The following is a 26992-nucleotide window of genomic DNA, read 5'->3' on the forward strand; positions in this document are numbered from 1 at the left end:
CATGCTCATCTGTCACATCTTCACACCCTTTGTTTCTTACTGGTTGGGCTGATCCAGGGCTGGAGCAGTAAATGGTGTATTTCCTGATGATGCCATTTGGCTTGTTTGGAGGGAGCCAGGACACCACAACACTGCTGGCAGAGGAGGGGACAGCTTTGATACCTGCTGGGGGGCCAGGGTCTAAGAAAGTAAAAGGAAAAAATATTTTACTTTATTTTAAATAAGATCCCATAATGTATCACATAGTTTCTCAAGTCTTTTAATTCAGTATTTTAGACCTCAGTGAAAGGGAAACATTCTGTATGTGTGTTTGCAGTTATAAACTATTTATTATAATGTAAGCAGAACTGCTTGTGGCTTTGCTGGACTTAGCCTTAAGAAGCTCAAACAAGACCATAAAGACCAAAAAGAGCAAAAAAAAAAACCAAACAAAAAAAAAAAACAGAGAAGGACAGATGTTTAAAGATGTTAGAAGAACATATGTTCAGTGTAGCATATACTGTCCAGAGTAACAATTCCTTAGTGTTAACTTCATTTGTGTATATGAGTAAAAAGGTTGTGCAACTTATGGGTGGAAAGGAATGCAATGTATACATGCAAAAATACATTGGTGGCTTAATTATTACAGCAACCCTTGCAATACTCATAATACAAAATATCCCAGTATACAATTGACCAGCTGAGCAAAATAAAAAGTATATATATTTTTTAGTAGTTACAGATACTTTGATCATTTGTTTGATTATTTGAATATTTTGCAATACATACTATATACAATATCAGTACACAGCAATATAATTTTACTAATGTTGTGCAGTGCTAATAGGCAGGGTTAAGCATACAGTGAACCATTATGTGGTATTACTGCATTTCATTACACTAAAGCTGGAGACAGATGTATCAGCATGAACATGCCTTTGTAGTGCAACCAAGGATTATCAAATCCATCTCCCACTGTGTACTTTCTATCATTCTCCTTCATCGATTATATTTCATCAAGCATAAAAAATAATCCAGGAGCAGGCCAATTAATTTATAACAATGCTCATCTAGAATTGTTTAATATTAAAAAAAACAGCATAAAAAGAACAAACACAAAAATGTGTCACATCTCTTATGGATTTACACAAACACATTTGATTTATTTCTTCTTTATCTCAAAAAGTTAATAATCAAATTTCAAGGGCGAAGTGTTTATTCTTGTACAGTCCTCCGTTTCTCAGTTTCACCCCCAAGCCTTTCCTCCAGCCCCCACATGTCCCTAGGGAAGAGGAGAGCAAAAGATAGGGCACTAATCTCATGCCCACCAGTGTAAGCACAAACGTAATGCCTTCTAATCCATAAAGAATTAATCCTTTTTTTGCTGGGGTGGGGTTAACACAAACACTTGTACTCACACATTTCAAGTCTCCACCCTTTGGCATTTTCATTCTCAGAAGTGGTAATGTCACATTTGATCTTATAGACACTTGATTTGTTACAGTGACAGCTTTGGACATCCACAAGACCACCCCACACTTACCCATGGCTAAAAGGTATTTTGTGGAAAGTCTTCCCCTGCCAACCTTACCTCTATTACACCCAGACATATACATGTAAAACCACACATTCTGTAAACAATAGTAGAGAGAGAAAATGGCTTATATGATTGCAAATGTGTATTCGTCTGTCCCACCCATTTGTATTAGTTGAAAATCATTGAATTCCTTGACTGATCTTATGTTTATAGACTTGAATTTGCCAAGCCCTTTGGATTTGTTATGTATTCTTATGGTATTCTGACTCTGTTTTTTTTCTCTGACCACTTCTTTTGAATTTGTTCTGTGATTAAAGTGCTTTTTAAAAAATAAAAAACCTGGTCTGCCTTGATCTACCTTAAAATATAGGATTCTTGATCTGCCCTTGTGAGCCCTGTGTTACAGAGGGCACTGTACACAATGTTCAGAGTGATAACAATTTTAGCATGAAAGTGCAAATATAAACATTACAGTGCTAATTTCACACATGCTAACAAAGTAAAAGAGGTGCAGCCATTTAACATAATTGGGAAAAAAAACAGCATTAAAAAATATGCTGCAAATTTCTGACATGTAGTATGGGAAAAATGTACAGCTTCTAAACTGTCATTCCAGCCTTGTACACCAAAGTTCAACATTCTAAAGGAGATAAAGGACACATCCTTTTATTTTACTACACATATGTGGTCAAGCTCAACCCAGCCATTAGGGGGGCACAAGCCAGTGTACTCTTAGTGCCGGTCCCAAGCCCGGGTAAATGGGGAGGGTTGCGTTAGGAAGGGCATCCAGCGTAAAACATGTGCCAAATCAAATATGCGGATCACAAATGAGAATTTCATACCGGATCGGTCGAGGCCCGGGTTAACAACGACCGCCACAGGTATCGTTAGCCGACAGGGTACCGGTGGAAATTGGGCTACTGTTGGCCGAAGGAGGAGAAGGAGAGGAGGAAGACGTCTACAGAGACGGCGGGAAAAGGAGCAGTGTAGGAGAGTAGAGGTTCGGGTTGGTACTTTAAATGTTGGTACTATAACGGGTAAAGCGAGAGAGGTAGCTGATATGATGGAGAGGAGAAAGGTAGATATGCTGTGTGTTCAGGAGACCAAGTGGAAAGGGAGTAAGGCCAGGAACATTGGAGGTGGGTTTAAACTGTTTTATCATGGTGTGGATGGAAAGAGAAATGGTGTAGGGGTGATTCTGAAGGAAGAGTACAGTAAGAGTGTAGTGGAGGTGAAGAGAGTTTCTGATAGGGTGATGATCGTGAAGGTGGAGGTTGAAGGGATGATGATAAATGTCATCAGTGCCTATGCTCCACAAGTTGGCTGTGAGATGGAGGAGAAGGAAAGATTCTGGAGTGAATTAGATGAAGTGGTAGATGGTGTACCTAGGAAAGAACGATTGGTGATTGGGGCAGACTTTAATGGGCATGTAGGTGAAGGGAACAGAGGTGATGAGGAGGTGATGGGTAGGTATGGTTTCAAGGAGAGGAATGTGGAAGGGCAGATGGTGGTAGATTTTGCTAAAAGGATGGAAATGGCAGTGGTGAACACGTATTTTAAGAAGAAGGAGGATCATAGGGTGACGTATAAGAGTGGAGGAAGGTGCACACAGGTGGATTATGTTCTGTGTAGGAGATGCAACCTGAAGGAGATTGGAGACTGTAAGGTGTTGGCGGGGGACAGTGTAGCTAGACAGCATCAGATGGTGGTCTGTAGGATGGTTTTGGAGGCGAAGAAGAAGAGGAGGAAAGTAAGGATTGAAAGAAGAATAAGATGGTGGAAACTGAAGGAGGAAGAGTGTAGTGTGAGGTTCAGGGAAGAGGTCAGACAGGGGCTTGGTGGTGGTGAAGAGGTGCCGGATGATTGGGCAACTACTGCAGGAGCGATGAGGGAGGCAGCTAGAAAAGTACTTGGTGTGACATCTGGAAATAGAAAGCAAGACAAGGAGACGTGGTGGTGGAATGAGGAAGTGCAGGAGAGCATTAGGGGAAAGAGGTTGGCAAAACAGAAGTGGGATCAACAGAGTGATTAGAAAAGTAGGCAGGAGTACAAGGAGATGCGGCAGCAGGTAAAAAGGGATGTGGCAAAAGCCAAGGAAAAGGCATAAGAGGTTGGACACTAAGGAAGGAGAAAAGGATTTGTACCGATTGGCAAGGCAGAGGGACCGAGCTGGGAAGGATGTACTGCAAGTTAGAGCAATAAAGGATGGAGAGGGAAATGTGTTGACTAATGAGGAGAGTGTGTTGAGAAGATGGAGGGAGTATTTTGAGCAGCTGATGAATGAGGAAAATCAGAGAGAGAGAAGGTTGGAGGATGTGGAGTTGGTGAAGCAGGATGTAGATAGGATTAGTAAGGAGGAAGTGAGAGCAGCGATTAAGAGGATGAAGAATGGAAAGTCGGTTGGACCAGATGACATACCAGTAGAAGCGTGGAGATGTTTAGGAGAGATGGCAGTGGAGTTTTTGACCAGATTGTTTAACAGGATTCTGGAAGGGGAGAGGATGCCTGAGGAATGGAGAAGGAGTGTGCTGGTACCGATCTTTAAACATAAGGGAGATGTGCAGACCTGCAGTAACTACAGGGGAATTAAGTTGATCAGTCACACCATGAAGTTATGGGAAAGAGTAGTGGAAGCCAGGCTGAGAGAAGAGGTGACCATCTGTGAGCAACAGTATGGTTTCATGCCGAGGAAGAGCACCACAGATGCCTTATTTGCTTTGAGGATGTTGATGGAGAAGTATAGAGAAGGACAGAAGGAGCTGCATTGTGTATTTGTGGATTTAGAGAAAGCGTACGACAGGGTGCCAAGAGAGGAGTTGTGGTATTGTATGAGTAAGTCAGGTGTGTCAGAGAAGTATGTGAGGGTGGTGCAGGACATGTATGAGGACAGTGTGACGGCAGTGAAATGTGCAGTAGGTACGACAGACTGGTTCAGGGTGAAGGTTGGACTGCATCAAGGATCGGCCCTGAGCCCTTTCCTGTTTGCAGTGGTGATGGACAGGTTGACGGACGAGGTCAGACAGGAGTCTCCCTGGACTATGATGTTTGCAGATGATATTGTGATTTGTGGTGAGAGTAGAGAGCAGGTTGAGAAGAGCCTGGAGAGGTGGAGATATGCGCTTGAGAGAAGGGGAATGAAAGTCAGTAGGAGTAAGACAGAGTACATGTGTGTGAATGAGAGGGAGGGCAGTGGAGTGATGCGGTTGCAGGGAGAATTAGGGGTCGCCACAGCGGATCATCCGTCTCCATACCACCCTGTCCTCTACATCTGCCTCTTTTACACCAACTACCTGCATGTCTTCCCTCACCACATCCAAGAACCTCCTCCTTGGCTTTCCTCTTTTCCTCCTACCTGGTGGCTCCATCCTCAGCATTCTTCTACCAATATAATTCAGGTCCCTTCTCTGCACATGTCCAAACCATCTCAATCTCGCCTTCCTCACCTTGTCACCAAAACATCCTACATGCGCTGTCCCTCTAATAAACTCATTTCTAATCTTATCCATCCTCGTCACTCCCAACGAAAACCTTAACATCTTCAGCTCTGCTACCTCCAGCTCCACCTCCTGTCTTTTACTCAATGCCACTGTCTCTAATCCATACAACATCGCAGGTCTCACCACAGTCCTATAAACTTTCCCTTTCATTTTTGCAGATACCCTACTATCACAAATCACTCTTGTCACTCTTCTACACCCACTCCACCCTGCCTGCACTTTTTTCCTCACTTCTCTAACACACTCTCCATTACTTTGCACTGTTAACCCCAGGTACCTGAACTCCTCCACCTTCTCCAGCTCTTCTCACTGCAACTGCACCACTCCACTGCCCTCCCTCTTATTCACACACATGTATTCTGTCTTACTCCTACTGAGTTTCATTCCCCTTCTCTCCAGCGCATACCTCCACCTCTCCAGGCTCTTCTCAACCTGCTCCCTACTCTCGCCACAAATCACAATATCATCTGCAAACATCATAGTCCAGGGAGACTCCTGTCTGACCTCGTCCATCAACCTGTCCATCACCACTGCAAACAGGAAAGGGCTCAGGGCCGATCCTTGATGCAGTCCAACCTTCACCCTGAACCAGTCTGTCGTACCTATTGCACACTTCACTGCCATCACACTGTCCTCATACATGTCCTGCACCACCCTTACATACTTCTCCGACACACCTGACTTCCTCATACAATACCACAACTCCTCTCTTGGCACCCTGTCGTACGCCTTCTCTAAAACCACAAATAGACAATGCAATTCCTTCTGTCCTTCTCTATACTTCTCCATCAACATTCTCAAAGCAAATAAGGCATCTGTGGTGCTCTTCCTCGGCATGAAACCTTACTGTTGCTCACAGATGGTCACCTCTTCTCTCAGCCTGGCTTCCACTACTCTTTCCCATAACTTCATGGTGTGACTGATCAATTTAATTCCCCTTTAGTTACTGCAAGACTGCACATCTCCTTTATGCTTAAAAAATCGGTACCAGCACACTTCTTCTCCATTCCTCAGGCATCTTCTCACCTTCCAAAATCCTGTTAAACAATCTGGTCAAAAACTCCACTGTCATCTCTCCTAAACATCTCCACGCTTCTACCGGTATGTCATCTGGTCCAACCGACTTTCCACTCTTCATCCTCTTAATCGCTGCTCTCACTTCCTCCTTACTAATCCTATCCACTTCCTGCTTCACCAACTCCACATCATCCAACCTTCTCTCTCTCTGATTTTCCTCATTCATCAGCTGCTCAAAAGACTCCCTCCACCTTCTCAACACACTCTCCTCACTAGTGAACACATTTCCCTCTCCATCCTTTACTGCTCTAACTTGCAGTACATCCTTCCCAGCTCGGTCCCTCTGTCTGGCCAATCGGTATAAATCCTTTTCTCCTTCCTTAGTGTCCAACCTCTCATACAGCTTCTTATACGCCTTTTCCTTGGCTTTCGCCACATCCCTCTTAACCTGCTGCCGCATCTCCTTGTACTCCTGCCTACTTTTCTCATCACTCTGTCTATCCCACTTCTGTTTTGCCAACCTCTTTCTCCTTATGCTCTCCTGCACTTCCTCATTCCACCACCACGTCTCCTTGTCTTGCTTTCTATTTCCAGATGTCACACCAAGTACTTTTCTAGCTGCCTCCCTCATCACTCCAGCAGTAGTTGCCCAATCATCCAGCACCTCCTTAACACCACTGAGCCTCTGTCTGACCTCTTCACTAAACCTCACACTACACTCTTCCTCCTTCAGTTTCCACCATCTTATTCTTCTTTCAGTCCTCACTCTCCTCCTCTTCTTCTTCGCCTCCAAAACCATCCTACAAACCACCATCCGATGCTGTCTAGCTACACTGTCCCCTGCCAACACCTTACAGTCTCCAATCTCCTTCAGGTTGCATCTCCTGCATAGCACATAGTCCACCTGTGTGCACTTTCCTCCACTCTTATAGGGTGACTTATAGGTGGACTATGATCCTCCTTCTTCTTAAAATAAGTGTTCACCACTGCCATCCTTTTAGCAAAATCTACCACCATCTGCCCTTCCACATTACTCTCCTAAAAACCATACCTACCCATCACCTCCTCATCACCTCTGTTCCCTTCACCTAAATGCAAATTAAAGTCTGCCCCAATCACCAATCGTTCTTTCCTAGGTACACCATCTACCACTTCATCTAATTCACTCCAGAATCTTTCCTTCTCCTCCATCTCACAGCCCACTTGTGGAGCATAGGCACTGATGACATTTATCATCATCCCTTCAACTTCCACCTTCACGATCATCACCCTATCAGAAACTCTCTTCACCTCCACTACACTCTTACTGTACTCTTCCCTCAGAATCACCCCTACACCATTTCTCTTTCCATCCACACCATGATAAAACAGTTTAAATCCACCTCCAATGTTCCTGGCCTTACTCCCTTTCCACTTGGTCTCCTGAACACACAGCATATCTACCTTTCTCCTCTCCATCATATCAGCTACCTCTCTCCATTTACCCGTCATAGTACCAACATTTAAAGTACCAACCCGAACCTCCACTTTCCTGCACTGCTCCTTTCCCTGCCGTCTCTGTCACGGTACCGGTGGAAATTGGGCTACTGTTGGCCGAAGGAGAAGAAGGAGAGGAGGAAGACGTTTCTTCCTCCTCTCCTTCTCGTCCTTCGGCCAACAGTAGCCCAATTTCCACCGGTACCCTGTCGGCTAACGATACCTGTGGCGGTCATTGTTAACCCAGGCCTCGACCGAATCCGGTATGAAATTCTCATTTGTGATCCGCATATTTGATTTGGCACATATTTTACGCTGGATGCCCTTCCTAACGCAACCCTCCCCATTTACTTGGGACCGTCACTAAGAGTGCACTGGCTTGTGCATCCATAATGGCTGGGTTTATATATATATATATATATATATATATATATATATATATATATATATATATATATATATATATATATATATATATATATATACACTCTCACTTACCAAAAGTATAAATGCAACCCTTTTGTTTTTGCTCCCATTTTTATGAGCTGAACTCAAAGATCTAAGACTTTTTCTATGTACACAAAAGGCCTATTTCTCTCAAATATTGTTCACAAATCTGTCTAAATCTGTGTTATTGAGCACTTCTCCTTTGCCGAGATAATCCGTCCATCTCACAGGTGTGGCATATCAAGATGCTGATTAGACAGCATGATTATTGCACAGGTGTGCTTTAGGCTGGCCACAATAAAAGGCCACTCTAAAACGTGGTCCCCAGCATAGAGTAGTACAGGTGAATGATAGATAACTTGTGTTATTATGCAACACAATTTTTTTTTAAGTATTAATATAAATTTAATTCAAAGAGGTTTTTTTTTTTTCTTTATTATTTATAACATTCTGGGGCCTGTTTGTATATTAAACTATTGATTATCCTATACAATTATTTGTGATCAAATTAATAAAATGTCTCCACATGGTGGGGCACCAAACAAAGAATTTTATAATCCATGAGGATTGAAAACATTCCCACTTCAGATCGACCTGCCAGGATGTTTCTGTGTTCAAATCCATTAATGCAGCAGTAAAGCCTGTGTTGGAACTTCTTAAAGGTGAACTTTTATCACCAGACAACAAAACACTGCACTGACAGCAAATTAAAAAAAACAAGTTCTTGTCATTGACAGAGAAATACAGCCCATGTGAAATCCACAACCTCCAGACAAAGGCCTCCATCTTGGAATTAAGGTATTGTGGCACCATGGACAATGTGAAATGCTTGGATGATGTCAAAGAAATGTACTTGCAAGACCTACAAGACATAAAAGATGAAGGAGAAAGTGGAAAAAGTGCCAGTGGTGAGAGCTGCAGTAAAGGGGCGGCAGGATCATCTTAACCTTCAACACCCAAGAAGAGGAGGCTGAGTGAGCTTGTTCAGAACAAAAGAATGCTGTATCAGAGGCTGTATCATACAAAAAATAGTGCATGAGAATGCAGAGCTGACCAAGTTCCTCCAGGAAGAACACTTAATGCATTATCTGATCCCTTGATATAGTCTGATAATAATCATAGAAGATTTTCTCTAATAGCCAAGTGAGCACAAAAATACATGTGCATTTGTACATTAAGCACTAGTTCATAAAGAATGTTCTGTACAATTGATAACATTATTCCTCCAGCCTTAAGCCCTACAAGGTAATCATGGTGTACCTTACTTGGAATCTGCCTAACAATTAGGAACATATTTAAGATCGCATATAGCCGAATATGTGCCTTTATTCATATGACTTTTCAACTGACTGTTGTCTTAAGTAGGGTTTGTGTTTTTTAGCAATTGTTTGCACCCTAGTTTGCTGAGAAAAAGGGTCAGAGAAGAATCTATGTTTGGAAGATCTGCATTTTTGTAACATATAGAGACATTTGAAAAGTCAAAACAGACTTTTTTTTATCAAACATGTTACTTTGCTTTGATCTTCTTGTTGTTTCTGTGCAGTTGTTTTAACAAAGGTTTATATGATATTGTATTGTATTGTAATGTATTGTATTATGTATTTGTTTTATTTATTTTACATTCCAGCTTTGTCTACATTTTTGATTTGTGTCTAAATATTTTCTAAATTAAATGTTTGTTGTTCTTTTGCAAAGGTGTGCTTTAATTATTATTCGATTACTAATACATATATATATTCAGTGGAATAAAATGCTCTTAAAAATACAATAATATTTTTGGGACCATATTTTGTCCAACAAAAAGTAGTTACTCTGACAGGCTTGGGTGTCCTATGGAAGACATTCAGGAAAATAAACGGACACCCCCACATAGCCCAAGACACAAAATATGTTTCTTAGACTATACAAGAAAAACTCATAAATTGGGTATGCACCCTTATAACCAACTTCCACCTCATCCTAAATGAATAACATTCCCCTCTTTTTCTATGTAGAAATTTAGAAATGATATGGGCACATGTACAAATACAAAGGACCATTCATTGACATGAGACAAGCCATTGTTGCCCACATCAATATATGCCACATGGTTAGTTAGTATGGGCTACTAAATGAAACCTCTGCCTCAAACTACCCTCAGTCCTCATTTCCTTGGTCTATTTAAATCATCAGACAAAATGATCTTCATATGTTAAGATAAGTCCTGTATCATACAGGTTTGAGCTACCACCACAATAAAAATTACATTGTATGTTTCGGCAAAGAACAGACCATCATGACTATCAAATCGTCATGAAATGACTGACTCAACATTCATCCACATGATTTACCCTCCCCAGAATAAAACAGTTATTTACTCATTTCTGAAACACTGTGAAGGCACAAAAGTATTTCATTCAGTGTGAAGCCTTACTGTTTGCCAGTAATTTTTGGTATGTTCTAAATTATGTGTGGCAGCGGGTGCATGGTCAAGCTCCAGTTTGTGAATGAAAGGCAGAGTCTAAGGACGCTAGCGAATAGGATAACACAACTACACATGATTTGTATTAATGAGTTCTCTCTAGCAGTTTGTGATACATGGATAAATTGAATTAGAGTTAGGTGCCACTCAAGTGGCAGCCTGTTGCAGCTCCCTTTAAGTTTGTACTCTTTTTATTCATCTTTATAGTGTTTCGGCACTTTGTGTTTTTTCTTTTTGAGTGTATGTGTGTGAATGTAAACTGCACAATGTACATCATTTAAGTCACAGAGTTTGCTCTGCTTTTCCTACTTTTTTGGTCTTATAGTTTGGTCCAACACGGCGATGCTAGATAAGAAAAAAAAGATATTCCCGCGAGCTAAGGAGGACATGATTTGGGGAACCGAGCTGGTGCTCTGTGTCGGACAAGAAGGAGACGTTACAGACCAACTCTCCCGTCCATAGTCATGAGGAAAGTGAGTTCTTTATCCAACAAGATGGACGAGCTAGCTCTTACCCGGCATCAGAGGGGGAATTCCGGGAGTGTAGCATCATGCTGTTCATGGAGTCATGGCTAACCAAGCTAATAATGGCTCTGGATGGATTTTAACTACTGCGCGCAGACAGAACAATAGAGAGCGGTAAGAAAAAGGGAGGAGGACTGGCAGTTTTTGTGAATAATAGATGGTGTAAACCTGGTCACATCACTATTAAAGAGCAGTTTTGCTGTAAGGACATTGAACTGTTAGCCACTAGCATGAGGGTGTACTTTCTGCCCAGGGAATTCTCGCATGTTATCACGATAGCTGCATATATATTTCCCTCTCTGCTGATGGTAAATCAGCATGCGACGTCCTGCAACAGACCCAAATGCCCATCTCATTATCTCTGGAGATTTCAATCATGCCCCTCCATCCAGCACTTTGCCCACATTCACCCAGTATGTTTCATGCCACACAATAAAACACTTGTCTTATTTTATGCCAACTCCAAGGAGGCTTACACTTCAGGCTTAACCCATCCCCCCCGGAAGATCGGATCACAACCTGATTTAACTCCTACCTGTGTACAAACCCCTTGTATGCAGGCAACCAGCTGCCTCCCGCACAGTGAGGACATGGTCTGATGAGTCCAGTGAGGCTCTGAAAGACTGTTTTGACACAACTATGTGTGAGGAATTGTGCAATCCACATGGGGAGGATATTGACAATCTAACAGACTGTATTACGGACTATAATCAACTTCTGTGTGGAGAATACTGTACCCACCAGGACTGTATGGTATTTTCCCAATAACAAACCATGGATTAACCCTGATATAAAGACTCTCCTTAAAGAGAGGAATTTTTAAATTTTTTTATTGGGAAACAAGGAAGAGCTAAAAACTGTCCAGAGAGAACTTAGAAAAAAGATCAGGGAAGGAAATGCATTCTACAGGAGGAAGATGGAGGATCAGCTGCAGCAGAACAATGTCAGCGGTGTGTGGAAGGGGTTCAAAACTATCACTGGTCAAAAGGAGCCCAGCTTGCAGACTGACGGTGACCAGAAGTGGGTGAATGATCTGAATCTATTCTTTAACAGATTTGATTAGCTAATCTCCCCTGCCCCCACCACCCACACACACAAATTCCTTCCAGCCCCCACTCCAATCACTACACACTGCCCCTTAGAGAAGCCCAGGTGGATGAAAGTAAGGAAGGCTGTGTGCGGGCCCAGATAGCATCAGCTCCAGGCTCTTTAAGACCTGTGAAGACCAGCTGTGCGGCGTATTGCTGTACATTTTTGACCTGAGCCTGAAGCTGGGGAATGTGCCCTTGAACAGCTATGGAAAGCATCCTACTCTTTTTTGACTCTGTGGTGGCCTCAGCCATCTTCTATCGTGTGGTCTGCTGGTGCAGCAGCATCTATACTGCAGACAGGAACGGACTGGACAAGCTGAACAGGAAGGCCAGCTCAGTCCTGGGGATTCCCCTGGACACTGTATAGGAGGTGGGAAAAAGAAGGATAGTGACTAAACTATAATCATTGCTGGAGAACAACTTTCATCCCCTGTATGAAAGTTTAATCTTTGAGCAGCTCCTTCGGTGACAGACTGTTACATCCTAAGTGTCTGAAGGAGCGATACAGACAGTCATTTTCTCCCTGCTGCTATTAGACCTTACAATCAGAGCTGCTCCCAGTGAACCAGTCGCCAAAATATACACTGTTATTACTGTTTAACTGTGCAATAATAACAATTACAACTTTTTTTAAGCAACACTTGCAAAAACAATAATTTAAAACCGTGCAATATTACCTATGTGCAATATGTTTGATAGTGTAACTACCTACTCATGGTCTCTTTTTTCTTCTTTTGTATTTATACATTGTGTTTTGTATATACTATATAATGTATTATATTTCTACTCTTTCTAATTTTTCTTTTTACATATTTGCACATTTTTTTTTCTTTGCTGCTTTAACAGAGAAATTTCCCCACTGTGAAAAGAAATAAAGGTATATCTTATCTTACCTTATCTTTAAAGGAGCAGAGCTGCAAGAGAGAGAAATAGATAAAGAGAGGGAGAGAGAGAGAGAGAGAGAGAGAGAGAGAGAGAGAGAGGGAAAAAGAGAGAGAGAGAGAGAGAGAGAGAGAGAGAGACAGAGAGAGAGAGACAGAGAGAGAGTGCCCATTTGTGTATCTGCTTAAGTAAAAGATAAAAAATGAAAACTTATCTCCACACCAATGCCAAAAAATTAAGACTGTAAAGGGAATACATAAACAAAAACTCTACAATAAGTGAACTTGCCCCATCCAGATGATCATCAGGCCATCCTGGACCTTTGAGTAGATCAATTCAAAGGCAGGAGTTAATCCAGAGCATGGTTCAGCCACACAAGTTCAGCCACACTCTTCAGCCACACTTCACCTTGCATTAAACAGGTTGGGCCAATGATGCTGTAGCTTTTATAAAGCTATTTGAATAAGCTCAAGCATGGAGCTGGCTAGTGTTGCCACCTGCTACCCATCCTATCGAATGAATCACTTGCGGCCCAGCAGCCCCCAGCCAATTGTATGTGCCACAACAAAGATAGGAAGCAGGTGATTATGCTGTAAATTTGTTAAACCCCAGAGGCAGAGGCAACAGCAGTTGATACACAATTATGTCAGCTGACCATTTGCTTCACCCAACAACACCATGATGTTTGCAGAAAGTGACTGCTGGATGTATAACAATGCTGAGAGGATCATCGAAAAGGTGGCAATAGAACAGTTGCCAGAAAGGATAGTGATGGAGGGTTACCAAACATTCTGTATCACTCAACAAGGCAGATCAGCTGGGTAAGAACCATTTAGCAGCATATTTGAAGACAGATAAGCCCTTAATCTCTTTTGTCTTTTCCCTCTTGACCCACCTCTATCTTCCCCTTCCTCCTCCTGCCCTCCTCCTTTTTCTACAAGTTGGAAATGGGGCCAATTCCCCTGAAATTGATTGGCAATCTCAGGTTCCCCTCTTCCCACCTCTATCACACTTTGTCTGTTTCTTCTCCCCCACAGGTGATTCCAGTGACAAGGGTGTGGGAGGGAAACATGGGTCTGCTGGTGCTGCAGACAACTTTATAATTTCCAGGATGTGCTACAGGGTACATACCACACTTAGTTCAATTCAGGCCAGTGGTACCGTTGTCTCTGGTAATGGCTTCCGCTTAACCATGCTCTGAATCACGTGTGTAATTTGTCTAACGGAACAGTGTGACACGACCAGAAAGCTATAAGAACATGTGGTGGAGACAGCGCTAGCTGTTCAGGAAGTGATCTGTGTGTCTGTCCTAGGAAAGGCAAGGTGCGGTAAAAATTTTAAGAATGGATATCAAGCAATCATTTTGGCTGTGTGTATCAGTTTGTGTGTCACTTGCTTGGGAGCGAAGCATTCTTCGTCAGCTCTCGGGGAAGCCGTCTGCTCTCATTGCTGCCGCACACTCCGCTCTTGTAGGGCGCTCGTCAAGGAAAGTAAACCTGGTAAACTTTCTTGAACACCCTCCCTGGGAGATTTCTTCCAGGAGGGACCTTCTCTCTGAGGCAGGGGGCACTTTGGATCACCCCGCCCCGAGCTGTAGCCCGTTAGCTACTGGTCTTTTTACCAACATCGTAGAGACCATTCTCTAATCTAGAGCTCCCTCAACGAGGAGGTTGTATGCCACAAAGTGGTGCTTGTTCACTATATTAGACTTACTGCTTAGACCCATTTAACTGTCTGGTTGGCCCAGTGCTGGAATTTCTTCAAGAAAGTTGGCCAAAGGGTTGTCTCCTTCCACCCTAAAAGTTTACGTGTCCACTTTTGCGGCTTGTCATGTTCCGCTTGCCGAGCAGTTGCTAGGGAAAAACCCGTTAGTGACACGTTTCCTCCATGGTACTCCGATCCTAAAGCCTCAAGTGTGACCCAGAGTGCTTGTATGGGACCTGACCATTGTCCTGGAGGCCCTATCTGACCCATCCTTCGAGCCCTTGTCCGAGGTGCCCTGAAAATTTCTCAAAGTCAAGACTGGCCATCTCCTCTTTGAAGAGAGTTGGGGATCTTCAGGCCCTTTCCATGGGCCCCTCTCTTCTGGAGTTTTTTTTAGGCATTGTTATTGCCTTTCTCTACCCCAATATGTTCCCAAGGTGCCTTTACTCGTCCTATGACCAGTTGTGCTCCAGGCATTCTATCCTCCTCTTTTTCAGGCAATCGACCAGGAGAATGGGTGTGCCCGGGATGAGCACTGGACACATAACTGCACAGAACTCCCATGCGGAAAACGTCGGACCAGCTGTTTGTCTGCTAAGGTCCATTTAAAAGGGGTTTTGCAATAAGCAAACCCTCAGTGGATAGATTGTGGATGCTATCCACTCCTTTTATGAGTCCTCTGGTCTCCCCGCTCCTTTTGTGGTCAGCGCGCACTCCAGTCGGAGTGTGTCGGCCTCTAAGTCCTTGTCCTGTGAGGTATTTCTCCAAGACATTTGCAACGCTGTGGGCTGGTCCACCCTGCTGACCTTTGTAACACCTTTATTAGGTCCTACAGCCTTGACCTTAGTGCCACTCCTGGCCCCTCTGTACTTCGACTTAGCTGTGCCCATCCACACTAGGCAGAGATTGGTCAGTCTGGCGGTTTCCAATTTTCAAAATGTCAGTGTGGTGTATAAAATTGAATGCATATTTGATGCCTCACATTGACAACCTGTATGCTTGGCTTACTGTTCACTTTTATTTAATACTGAATTTAACCAAGAGATATTGACAGATCACCTTGACTCCATTGTCTAATGAAAAAACAGCCCTTTCACATAGATTTCCACACCAGCTTATCATGTTTCTGTTTGGGTTGTTGGGAGCCCAAAAAAACATCATTTGGATGCCACCAGACTTTTGACTGATCTCACTAAAAAGGACGCACCAGATCCAGTCCAGTAGACAGAGTCATGCCAGCAGGCTTTCACTTAAGTAAATGATGCACTTAGTGGTGGGCCACTTTTACATTCCCCTGACTTCTCTCTCTTGTTTGTATTACAGACTGACGCATTGGACAGGGGCCTGGGGATATGTTATCTCAGGTGATGGTAGAGAAGAAACATCAGCAATAAGCTCTCAGTAACTCTCAGCTATTCCCAGCATAGCTGGTACAACACTATTAAAAAGGAATGTTTGGTAATCAAATGGGTGGTCCAAATCTGCTGGAATGGACCTTCACCCTCTGTTTGGACCATTTAGGTTTTAGGTGGTCCACAGGCCGATCAGCCAGATAGTGAGGGTATGTAGAGAGAGACAGTTTGTAAATGGAGGCAAACCTGGAAGAAGTGAACGATAAGGATCACACGCCTGCATATGAGCTGTATTAATAAATATGTGCTCATGTAGTTGAGAAATGAGAGGATAAAAGGGGTGCAAGAGTAGCGCTGAGAGAGAGTATACTGTGCTGTAAGTTTGCTTGGGTGTATGTGTGCGTAAGGACACTGAAAAGTAAAAGTTGGCAATAAAGCCATTAAAAGTGAAAACTTCTTATCTCACTTCCACTACCTGACACGTTGAGCTCTCCAGACCATATTATTAATTGATTGATTTTTTTTGTATGATTTTGCTTTGACATGTTTTTCCCATTGCATAGACCTTTGGGCTTGTTAATGTAAAACAAACTGCCTGCAGTTGACTTCCCCTCCCCTGACAGGAAAGGGAATCTACCATCCTTATTAATTAAGCATTTTAGCATTTGATTAAATCACTATGTTTGCAGATGGTAAACTCTGGTACATGTCAGTGTAATACCTCAAAATTTCTTAAGACTCACATAGTGTCTGTGAAATTAATTTAGTGCCCTGATTCCAACTTGGGACAAGCAATGTTGCCTATTAAGAGGCACTGCTTTGGAATATCCAAATATGCAATCTCTTACATGCATCTTTCTTACGGTATCTTCTTTTTTAAAGGAGACCTTTATTGGTAATAGGGAGTAATGGGCAAATAGTGATTTTGGCAGGCAAGTTAAAATACCTGGACAACTAAAATACCTGCAAATACCTAGCCAATAAAAAAAAAAAAACATCAGATAGTGAAAGGTTTTATCATGTTCCAACAAACCTGCCTGGACATTGCCTCAGTTCTATTGTGGACTGGATATTCCTCCCATGGACAGTAAGACAGACCATTGTAGCCGTTAGAAAGTAAAAAAGTGACGGTAGAAATAATGATTGGGTCTGAGGTGTTAATTTTTGGGCCCTGGCGCTTAAAAGAGGAGAGAAGAAAGCGATAATGATACCTTTACCGAATACCTGGTAAAGGGTCAGAAGGTGGGCAACAGATTGATCCAGTACCAACAGCTCAATCATCTGTTTCACATTTTGCTCCTCTGTAATCAAACAACTATTATAGGAGTCTCTCAGCTTTTAAGCTGAAAAATGGGCACCCCTGCATAGAAAGGAAAGGAGCTCACTCCTTTTTCAGTCATATCCATGCAGCTGCTGCACACTCAAAGAGCTCCATGAAGGCTTTTGGAATCCATAGAAGCCATCTTGGTAAGTATCATTGGCAGAGGATACAGCTGAATATAGAGTGTCCCGTAGCCTGCAACCTATGCTTTTTTAGTACACTTTCAAAAAGCCAACAAAAAACAAGACAACTCAACAGAAAAAAATGTTCATCACAGCCTTCTGCCTGGGTTATGTTCATACTCCATATGTGTGTGTTTGTATCTTTTTGCATGCCTCAACTATGCAGTATGTCTCTTTTTCTTGCCAGTTACTGAAGTCCCTGGAAGCACAATGACACAAAAATAAGTAGACTGGTGGTACCAAAACACAGGTAAGGATTACCATCACATTACCTCCTGCTTTGACTTGCTTGCTCTTAACCATGTCCAACCGGTCACAGTTATGCATTTTGATATCTGATATTTTTCAACACTTGCTTTGTTTTTTATTATGTTTTTTTTATTTTTCTTTTTATCATATTTTGGATTTGGTCTATCAGAGCATCTTTTGGTAATGAACTGGTCTGTTTGCCATTGGTTTTTCTCTTAATAATGCTTTGATAATAATCCACATATATTAGTAAATATGTAGCTCTTTGTTTGTCTGTGTGTGTTTACTTACAGTCCTCTCTTGTTTGTATGTAGAGAACATTACTGCGGACACCATCCCCTGCCTGCGTATAGGCCAACACTTGGACACTGTAGTTTGTGAACTTTTCTAAGCCTTTTAACTCCACTTGCTCACGTACAGTAGTAATGTTCTGCATCTCACCCCATTCTGAAAGAACATATTTTTATACAGTACATCAAGGCAAAGCCTCCTAAGATCTTGACAGTAAGAAACAAGTAATTGAATAAGAAAACCAACTTTTAGTTGTAATAGTTGTATTATTGTATAATTACATTGCTTTAGAACCTCTTTCTGACAGGAAAAGCACTCACCTCCATCAGGAAAGAGTGACCAGAACACCACACGATATCCTTTGAGGACTCCATTTAAGGTCATACGTGGAGGCTCTGCCCATGTAATCACTGCCTCATCTGATGTCACTGTGATGGCCCGCACATTCTGAGGTGGCTGGCTTGGCACTGAAAGTGAAAGAGATAAGTTAAACACTTATAACATCAAGGAATATGCTTTAGAGCTTTAGGTAGTATACTATATTGATATCCTACTATAAAAACTTATGTAAGAATGTATTTTAAAGTAGGTTAGGGAAAATTCAATTAAACTTAATATTGACAACTATAAATCCAGTCTGAGGCAAAAAGCTAGTTACAATTCTATACACAACTGCAATTATTTAATAATTCTATTGAAAATACATTGATTTAGGGAGTAGTATGATAATTTATGTCAGTTCACTGTATTTTCCAGCATTGTCTGAAATACCATTAAAATTCCAACCGTACTACAATATTATTGCGTTTACAAAAACGCAAGTTATGTACTAAAATTATCATTAAATTCTACAAATTAAACAACTCTGGAATGTTCTTCTGAATTCATCTTTTGTAATGGTCACTAACACTTTTGCCCGGATACATGGCAAATGTGGCCATGTTAATGTGCCAAATGTTGCTCTTGAATGAACAAGGGTGCCATTGAGGTAAGACAGTGCATGTCTGTGTGTCTTTAGCTGGAAGAGCATGCATGACCACGAAGAACAGGATGAAAGGAGGTGAAATGAAGCTGGCTCGCCTCTATGAAGGAGCAGCTGCAGCTGGCACAGGAAGAGAGGGTGCAGGAAAAACGAAAGAGTGAAAGAAAAGAAAGAGAAGGGTGAAGACAAACCACAGCATTTGCTTGAACAGGCTTTGGGACCTGACTGGACTTGACCCCTGAAGACTGCCACCACCAATTAGAGGACTGTGCTTACAATTCACAAATTCAGCCGTCTCTCATTTTCAGTTTAATTCACAGTGATCAATTCTCTCTCACTTACAGCTTTTATATTCAGGCCTTTTAAAGAAAAATATTTATGAGTGGAGACACAGAAGAAGACTAATCTCATATGCAAGAGGTGACGCATGTAACGAGATATTCCATATGATACAAATCATATAAATAAAAATATATTGTAAGCAGTGACTTTTGTGGTCATCGCAATTTGACCCTTGTCAAAACCCAGATCCAGAGAACTAACAGTTGACTCGCTGCCTATATAGCAAGCTATACATGTACTGAGCTCATTAATGTACCTCTCCTCACAATGTTCTCTCACTATATATTTCATATTGTTGACTAAACAGTTGCATGTATTTTACACTTATTTAGTATGTTTCAGCAAAGCTAGATAAGAAACAAATGTTAAAATGTTGTGCAATGTGTAAAGAACAATAGACACTGGATGCTAACTAGAACAGAATTCTAAAAAGACAGTAGTACTTTTCCTAGGACCACAGGCAGTGTTTTTATATTGTAACTCAGGATCACCAGTTAATTCATGTACACCAGTAAAAGATCTTGATGGGATAACGGATCGCAGTCTTTCATTTGATGCTCATGTTGGTATTATCACTAGGCAGTCATTTTGTTATTTTAGAAATATTTTTTAGAAATATTTGTGAAACATTGCATGGTTTGCTCTAGATTGGACTATGGAAATTCCTTGTATTAGGTGCATAAGCAAGCTCCACAATGCAATAGCCAGAGTCCTCAGAGGTAATTGCATTACACCTAACTTATTATTAGTATAATTACATTTTTGTAAAATACTGCTAATCACTAAAAACTAAATAGTCCTGCATAGCAGTACTTGATTGAACCTTTCTGATCAACCATGCCTGCTTTAATCTAAAGGTGCAGGCTCTTTAAAAGTACCTAAATTAATGAACACTAAGGAAGGGACAGGTGTTTTTTTTTTCCAAAAACGCAACAGCAATAGACCAACCTTCTGATACATTTTTAGGAATACACCTTGAGCTCTTAAACCTTAGTTTGAGGACTAGCCTCATTTGTTTATTCAAGATATTTGTTCATTTCCTTTTCAGGAAACTATGATTAACTATGATAAATGGACATTTGGTGCCACCCAGATGAGTATGGGTTCCCTCATGTGTCTGGTTCCTCTCAGGCTTTCTTCCTTATACCATCTCAGGAAGTGTTTCCTTGCTTCTGTCTTGCTCATTTAGAGTTGAAATCTAAATCTATATTAGATTTTTCTTAAAGCTGATTTGTGGCATTTGACATATGCAAACATTTTTAAAGATACAGAGAAGAAGTGGCCTTATATTTGTTTGTGGAATAATAATATCAGTCATGAGAATCAAAATCAAAAACCAAAACCACAGAAATTTAATTGAGGTGTTCCCAAATGGGGTTGTGACTCCACATATGTTTAGTTGATTTATAAGGGGTTGTGAAAGAAACCTTGCATTAGATCATCGTTTTAATTAAGAAATTATTAATAAAAATATTACTAATATATGTGTTACTGAGAATTTCATTTTGTCATTTTCAATATTCAGAAATGTTGTAATTCTGACAATTGACAATAAAATTGGACAAATTTCTCCTCCCTTTGTTAAACAAACTAGCACTGTGTCTTAAGTCACATATTATACAATACAAACATATTACACAAACATCTCATGCAGGCATCAGATTTACAGAAAAATCTAATTCTAACATTGCCCAAAAAGTGTAAGAACTCTGATCTACACATTTCAGACATGTAAATTTGTCTTTACCATCCTCTAGTGTGGTTGCATTGATCTCAGAACTGGATGGACCTGTTCCAGCACGATTGAAGGCTTGAACAACCACTCCATACTGGGCAAATTTCTTCAGGTTATCCAGTGTATACACCTCACTATCACCAGTTGCCTTCATCTCCACTATACTGTACTGGCCGTTACTGCCTGGCCCATTCTCTCTGTAGCCAATCTGATAGCCACGGATTACACCATTCTGGAGCTCCTTCTTGGGAGCCTGGAAAGAAGAACAAAGGTTTTGTTTTCTATTATCGAAATGTATTAATTAGCATCTGTGTATTTTTATAGCATTAAGCCAAATTTGGCTCATGGTCATGTACCTTCCACGTAACACGAATGCTCTGTGATGTCATAGGCTGTAGAATGACGTCCATGGGTGGTCCATCAGGAGCTATGAAAGACCAAAATTAAATCGTTTTAAAAGATATCTGTACTGCACTGTATGTGTGTGTGTTTATGTTTGTGTGCCTGTTTATGTGTGTTTGTTTGTATGTGTGCGCTTGTACTTACATGCTTCCTCTGTGCTGATCGTGAGCTCTTTGCTGGCCTGACTACGGCCAATTTTGTTGTATGAGTACATACGAATGCTGTAGACAGAAGCCGGATGCAGCTCCACTATGTTGGCCTGGTTATTGGTTGGGGAAATTTTGCGTGTAGCATGCTTCAATTCCCATGGATCTATCAGAAGACCAGCACAGTATAAATATATCATAATTTCCCCAAAATATCTGCATGAGCGTTATATATTTATAAATGTAACACTGAAATGGTAGAAAAGTACATACCAGATTTGTTTTTGTATTCAATGTCGTAACTGGTAATGATGCTGTTCCCATCAAACCTCTGAGTCCATCTTAGGTTCATACTGCGATCTTTGACTTCACGCACTTCTAACTCCGGAGGATCAGGGGGCTCTATAAAATGGAAATAAAAAAAATAAATAACAGAATTGAGGAAACAGGTAGGACAGAGGACCAGAAGGGGTGGGGTCGGTGTTGTCAAAGCAAGAGGATATATTATTGATTTTGTGTCTCTAGATAAGGTGTATCATGTCAGACATGAATCTGGTCTTTAATGGCTGATTGTCTTACCTTGCACCGTCAACTGGATGAGGCCACGACCCTCGCCATAGGAGTTGATTGCATGACATGAGAAGAACACAGAGTCACCACGCTCAGCTGGCTTCAGCTGCAGAGATGGAAAGAGAGAGTGAGAGAGAGGGAGAGAGAGAGGAGGAAGAGAGAGAGAGAGAGAGAGAGAGAGAGAGAGAGAGAGAGAGAGAGAGAGAGAGAGAGAAAGGGAGGGAGGGAGAGAAAGAAACAAAAATTTATATTAAAAAGAGAAAGAGAGAAAGGCTTACTGTAATGTTCTCTTTAGATGCATTCTTCTTATATTATCTAACAGCTATTGAAGGATTGTCAGATCTTTTTTCAGTACTCTAAATGATTAGAAAAAATAAAGTATAGGCTTTTGTGCCTAGTTTCTGCTGCCTTGTCATAATATAATGCCTTGTACTTCCAGATAAGATTAGTGGTCAATTCATTATAGGCATTGATTTTCAGATTATGCATATACAAGTGTCTCACCTTCAATGTGGAAATCACCTCATCACTCTTCTCGTTGGGGCTAGTGGTGATTGAGTAACGAGGGTTGCGGTCGGGGTCGATGACAGTGTCCCCGCGTTCCCAGCGAATAATAATAGGGTACTCACCCCGGGCAGTGCAGTTTAGTTCTTTATTCTGTCCTTTTATAGCCATAGTTGTGTTAGGATGGGATGTGATCATGGCCGGAACTGGAGACAGTGGAGAAGGAAGCACATGAGAAAAATACCAAATACGGGAAAAAAAAGGTGAAGAAAAAAATGAAGAGAAAAAAAGGAAAGTGATAGTAAGATTTACCCTGAACTAGAATGTTTATGTGGCTATTGCAGTGATTTTAAACTAAAACAATAACAAATTTTAGACATCGCTACCTTGCCTATACACTTGCTTGCAAACACGTGCACACACACACACACACACACACACACACACACACACACACACACACAAACACACACACACACACACACACACACACACACACACACACACACACACACACACTTTTTATTGATTAGACAGGATTCTGCTGTTTTGTTTTCATCAATTATTCATTCTGCCCTCTTTCTACTAAAGAAAACAAACTGAATTAAGGGCAACAGACGACATGAACAGTTTAATCAATAACACCAACACACCTTAAAAAAAGAGAAGTAGGAAGAGAGAGTGAGAGAGAGTGAGAGTGAGAGAGAGAGAGAGAGAGAGAGAGAGAGAGAGAGAGAGAGAGAGAGAGAGAGAAAGCAAGTGAATACGTGTCCAAACTGCTGGATAAGAAAACAAATTGCTAATTTAAAAGGAAAGTGGCAAATAAAGGTAAATGATACAGACAAAGTGGCAGCATAAAAAAGATAAATGAACAAACAAAAACACATTTAAAAAAAAAAAAAAATGTATGACTTCGGACATTACACTACTAACATACTATACTATACACATGCCTTAGGCAGCTGTGTTAAAATGCTATTAAGGAAGAATTCCTTCTATAATAGAAGTATAATTTTTTTTTTTCAATCATTAAAGTAAAAAAGTAAAAGAATAGAAGAGAAATCAATCTAATCAATATCTGGTGCAACTTCACCTTAGTAGCAGATTTACTAACCTAGCTGTTGTTCCTCACCCAGTTTTAACCATCCTACACAGCTGTTTCTGTTTCAGTTAATGACTGTGCTTCAGTTTACATATAAAATTGATAGTGCTGTCAATCGATTTGAATATTTAATTATGATTAATCACATGATTGTCATGAGTTAACTCGTGATTAATTGCAACTTAATCACTCATTTTGTCTGTTCTAAATGTACCTTAAATTAATCCTTTTTAAGTTTTTAATTCTCTAATCAACATTATCATGGACAAATATGGATGATTTATGCAAATGTATGTTTATTATTATTAAACCAAACTCAACATAACGCATAAAGACAAAATATTCTCGTAAATGTTTTAAAGTAATTATAGTGTTTAAAATTATGTAAATCTTTAGGACACCAAACTTTTGCTGTGTTTCCACAAGAACAGTTTTAATTGCCTGATGTATGCATCATGACGGATTTTGGTGCTTGATTTTGGTACACCTGACTCTGATCCTACAAAATTCCTGACTTGATACAAATATACAAAGTGTGCAAGTGTAAGAATTGAAAGCCAAAGGGTGGCCACACCATATATTAATTTGATTTAAAAAAACATTTTTGTTCTCTCACATTGCATTTTTTAAATTAATAAAAAAAATAAACAGCAAAATTAATAGTCTTTTATATTGAAACAACTTTTCAAGATTGTTTCTTTAGATTGTAGTTTTGAATAGTTTATGACCCAAGATGTGACTACATTTTTCAGCTGTGATCCTTGGAGATTTTTTTTTAAAGCATAATTTGCATTAATTGGATACAACTAATAGTAAAAATATTAATATCAAAGTTTTTCTCTCTTCCAATTAATAGTAATAAACATTGTTCTAAACTGTAATAAACAATTACCCCTTCTGGGTACAATTGAGGTTGGAGCTGGATATGACTTAAAATAAAAAGACTTCTAAAAAATGTGGAGCACTACCCATGCCTGAGGCATCTGCATACTACATTTTATTGATGACTGGTTGATATTATCTCGATCAGAGCACTTGGCGCTCAAGCATTGAAATATCGTTCTCGCCCACATAAAGGAATTGGGGTTAAGACTAAACGCCAAGAAAAGTGTACTTTCTCCAGTAGAGAGAACCACTTATCTAATGCGGGCTCAGTTGTCTCCTTCTCAAGTCGAGTTGACCCTCACGGCCATCAAGAGTGTGAGAGAAGGCCAGTCACTCACTATAAAGCAGTTCCAAAGACTACTGGGTCTGATGGCAGCTGCATCTAACGTGGTGTAACTTGGCCTCCTATGCATGAGACCCTTGCAGTGGTGGCTCAGGACCAGAGGCTTTTCCCTGGAGGGGCAACCTGCTCCGCACAATCAAGGTCATGCAGCAAGCCTTACAGGCCTTGTGGATGAACCCTTGGTTACAGTCACAGGGCCCTGTGTTGGGGGCTCCTTGTTGTCTCACAGGCTGGGGGATGTCATGAGTGGCTGCTCTGCCCAAGATCTATGGAAAGCACTCTATCTCTTGTGTCACATCAACTGCCTGGAGATGCTGTCTGTTCTTCTAGCTTTGAAGCATTTTCTCTCGGACCTAAGATCCGTATGGACATCATGTCGGTGGTCTACGCTCTCTCACCTCCTGTACAAGCTCTAACAGATCCTCCTGTAGGCCCAGAGGAAGCTGCTCTCACTAAAGGCAGTATACATTTTAGGGCGCCTACTATTAGCAGTAGAGTAAACCTCACCCTTTTGAGGCAAAGGCCGAGGCCCAGGTAGTAGAGGCTCCATCCTGAAGTGGATTTAGAGAAAGTTTTAGAGAGCTCATCTTGAACTCGACACCAACCCAGCCATTAGGGTTGCACAGGCCAGTGCACTATTAGCCCGGATAAATGGGGAGGGTTGTGTTAGGAAGGGCATCCAGAGTAAAACATGTGTCAAATCAAATATGCGGATCACGAATCGGACTTTCATACCGGATCGTATTGTTAGCCAACAGGTTACCGGTGGAAATTGAGCTACTGTTGGCCAAAGAAGGAGAAGGAGAAAAGAAAGATGTCTACAGAGACAGCAGGAAAAGTGTAGAAGAGTGGAGGTTAGGGTGGGCACATTAAATGTTGGTACTATGACTGGTAAAGGGAGAGAGGTAGCTGATATGATGGAGCGTAAAAAGATAGATATGTTGTGTGTGCAGGAGACCAAGTCGAAAGGGAGTAAGGCCAAGAAAAAAAAGATTGCAGGCAGGGTGAAGTGGGTGGAAAAGATTGGCAGGAGTGATTTGTGATAGAAGAGTATCTGCAAGAGTGAAAGGGAAAGTTTATAGGACTGTGGTGAGACCTGCTACGTTGTATGGTTGAGAGACATTGACTAAAAGACAAGAGGTGAAGCTGGAGGTGGAAGGGTTGAAGATGCTGAGATTTTTATTAGGAGTGATGAGAATGGACAGGATTAAAAATAAATTTATCAGAAGAACAGTGTATGTAGGACGTTTTGGGCACAAAGTGAGAGAGGCCCGATTGAGATAGTTTGGACATGTGCTTGACATGGTTTATATCGGGACATGGTTTATATCGGTAGAAGAATGCTGAGGATGAAGCCACTAGGAAAAAAGAAAAGAGGAAGACCAAGGAGGAGGTTTATGGATGTGGTTAGGAAAGACATGCAGGTAGTTGTTTTGAAAGAGGCAGATGTAGAGTACAGAGTAGTATGGAGACGGATGATCTGTTGTGACACCTGTTCACTATATGATGTAAGAACCATCAGTTAAACTCAGATGGCCCAGTGCTGGAATTCCTTCAGGAACAGTTCGCCTAATGGTTGTCTCTTTCCACCCTGAAGATTTACGTGTCTGCTATTGCAGCACACCATGCTCCACTTGCTGAGCAGTCACTGGGGAAAAACCCGTTGGTGACACGTTTCCTCCATGGTACCCACAGAGTGTGGTGCTCAGGTGCGACCCAGGGTGCCTTCGTGGAATCTGGACATAGTTTGGAGGCCCTGTCCAAGCCTCCTTTCAAGCCTTTGCATGGGGCAGTGTATGTTCCCAAAGTGCCCTCTGTTGCCCCATGACCAGTCGTGCTCCAAGCATTTTGTCCTTCTCCCTTGCGAGCCCCCGCCAAGAAGAAGCTTAACCGAAGTTAACTGGACTGCCCCATGTAAGAAGTCAAACCAACTGTTCATCTGCTACAGTCCGTACCAGAGGGGTCTTTCTG

At 41.3% G+C, this 26992-nt stretch overlaps 1 protein-coding gene and 1 long non-coding RNA gene across 4 annotated transcripts in view; one reads left to right on the top strand and one right to left on the bottom strand.

Moving 5' to 3' along the window:
* LOC310730163 overlaps positions 1-2166 on the top strand; it is a 2480-nt gene extending 314 nt beyond the window's left edge. Inside the window, exons 2-3 of the long non-coding RNA XR_014534744.1 lie at positions 58-188; positions 1484-2166. This is a non-coding gene — a long non-coding RNA (uncharacterized lncRNA). The remainder of the gene's footprint in view (positions 1-57; positions 189-1483) is intronic.
* The window catches only part of dscaml1 (Down syndrome cell adhesion molecule like 1), a 120249-nt gene that overhangs the window by 14409 nt on the left and 78848 nt on the right, over positions 1-26992 (bottom strand). For 2 of the 3 annotated variants that reach the window (XM_083548831.1, XM_083548830.1), the window contains exons 12-20: positions 22692-22897; positions 22197-22293; positions 21891-22019; positions 21616-21783; positions 21426-21496; positions 21082-21322; positions 18331-18477; positions 18011-18166; positions 41-180 (exon numbers count right to left, since the gene is read on the bottom strand). In XM_083548831.1, coding sequence (XP_083404957.1) covers positions 41-180; positions 18011-18166; positions 18331-18477; positions 21082-21322; positions 21426-21496; positions 21616-21783; positions 21891-22019; positions 22197-22293; positions 22692-22897 — 1355 coding nt within the window. Of the gene's footprint in view, positions 1-40; positions 181-18010; positions 18167-18330; positions 18478-21081; positions 21323-21425; positions 21497-21615; positions 21784-21890; positions 22020-22196; positions 22294-22691; positions 22898-26992 lie in introns of those variants that run through there. The other variant, XR_014534728.1, reaches the window with a different exon arrangement.

The sequence above is a fragment of the Silurus aristotelis genome (genome assembly GCF_946808225.1).
Source record: "Silurus aristotelis genome assembly, chromosome: 8".
NCBI classification, from domain to species: domain Eukaryota; kingdom Metazoa; phylum Chordata; class Actinopteri; order Siluriformes; family Siluridae; genus Silurus; species Silurus aristotelis.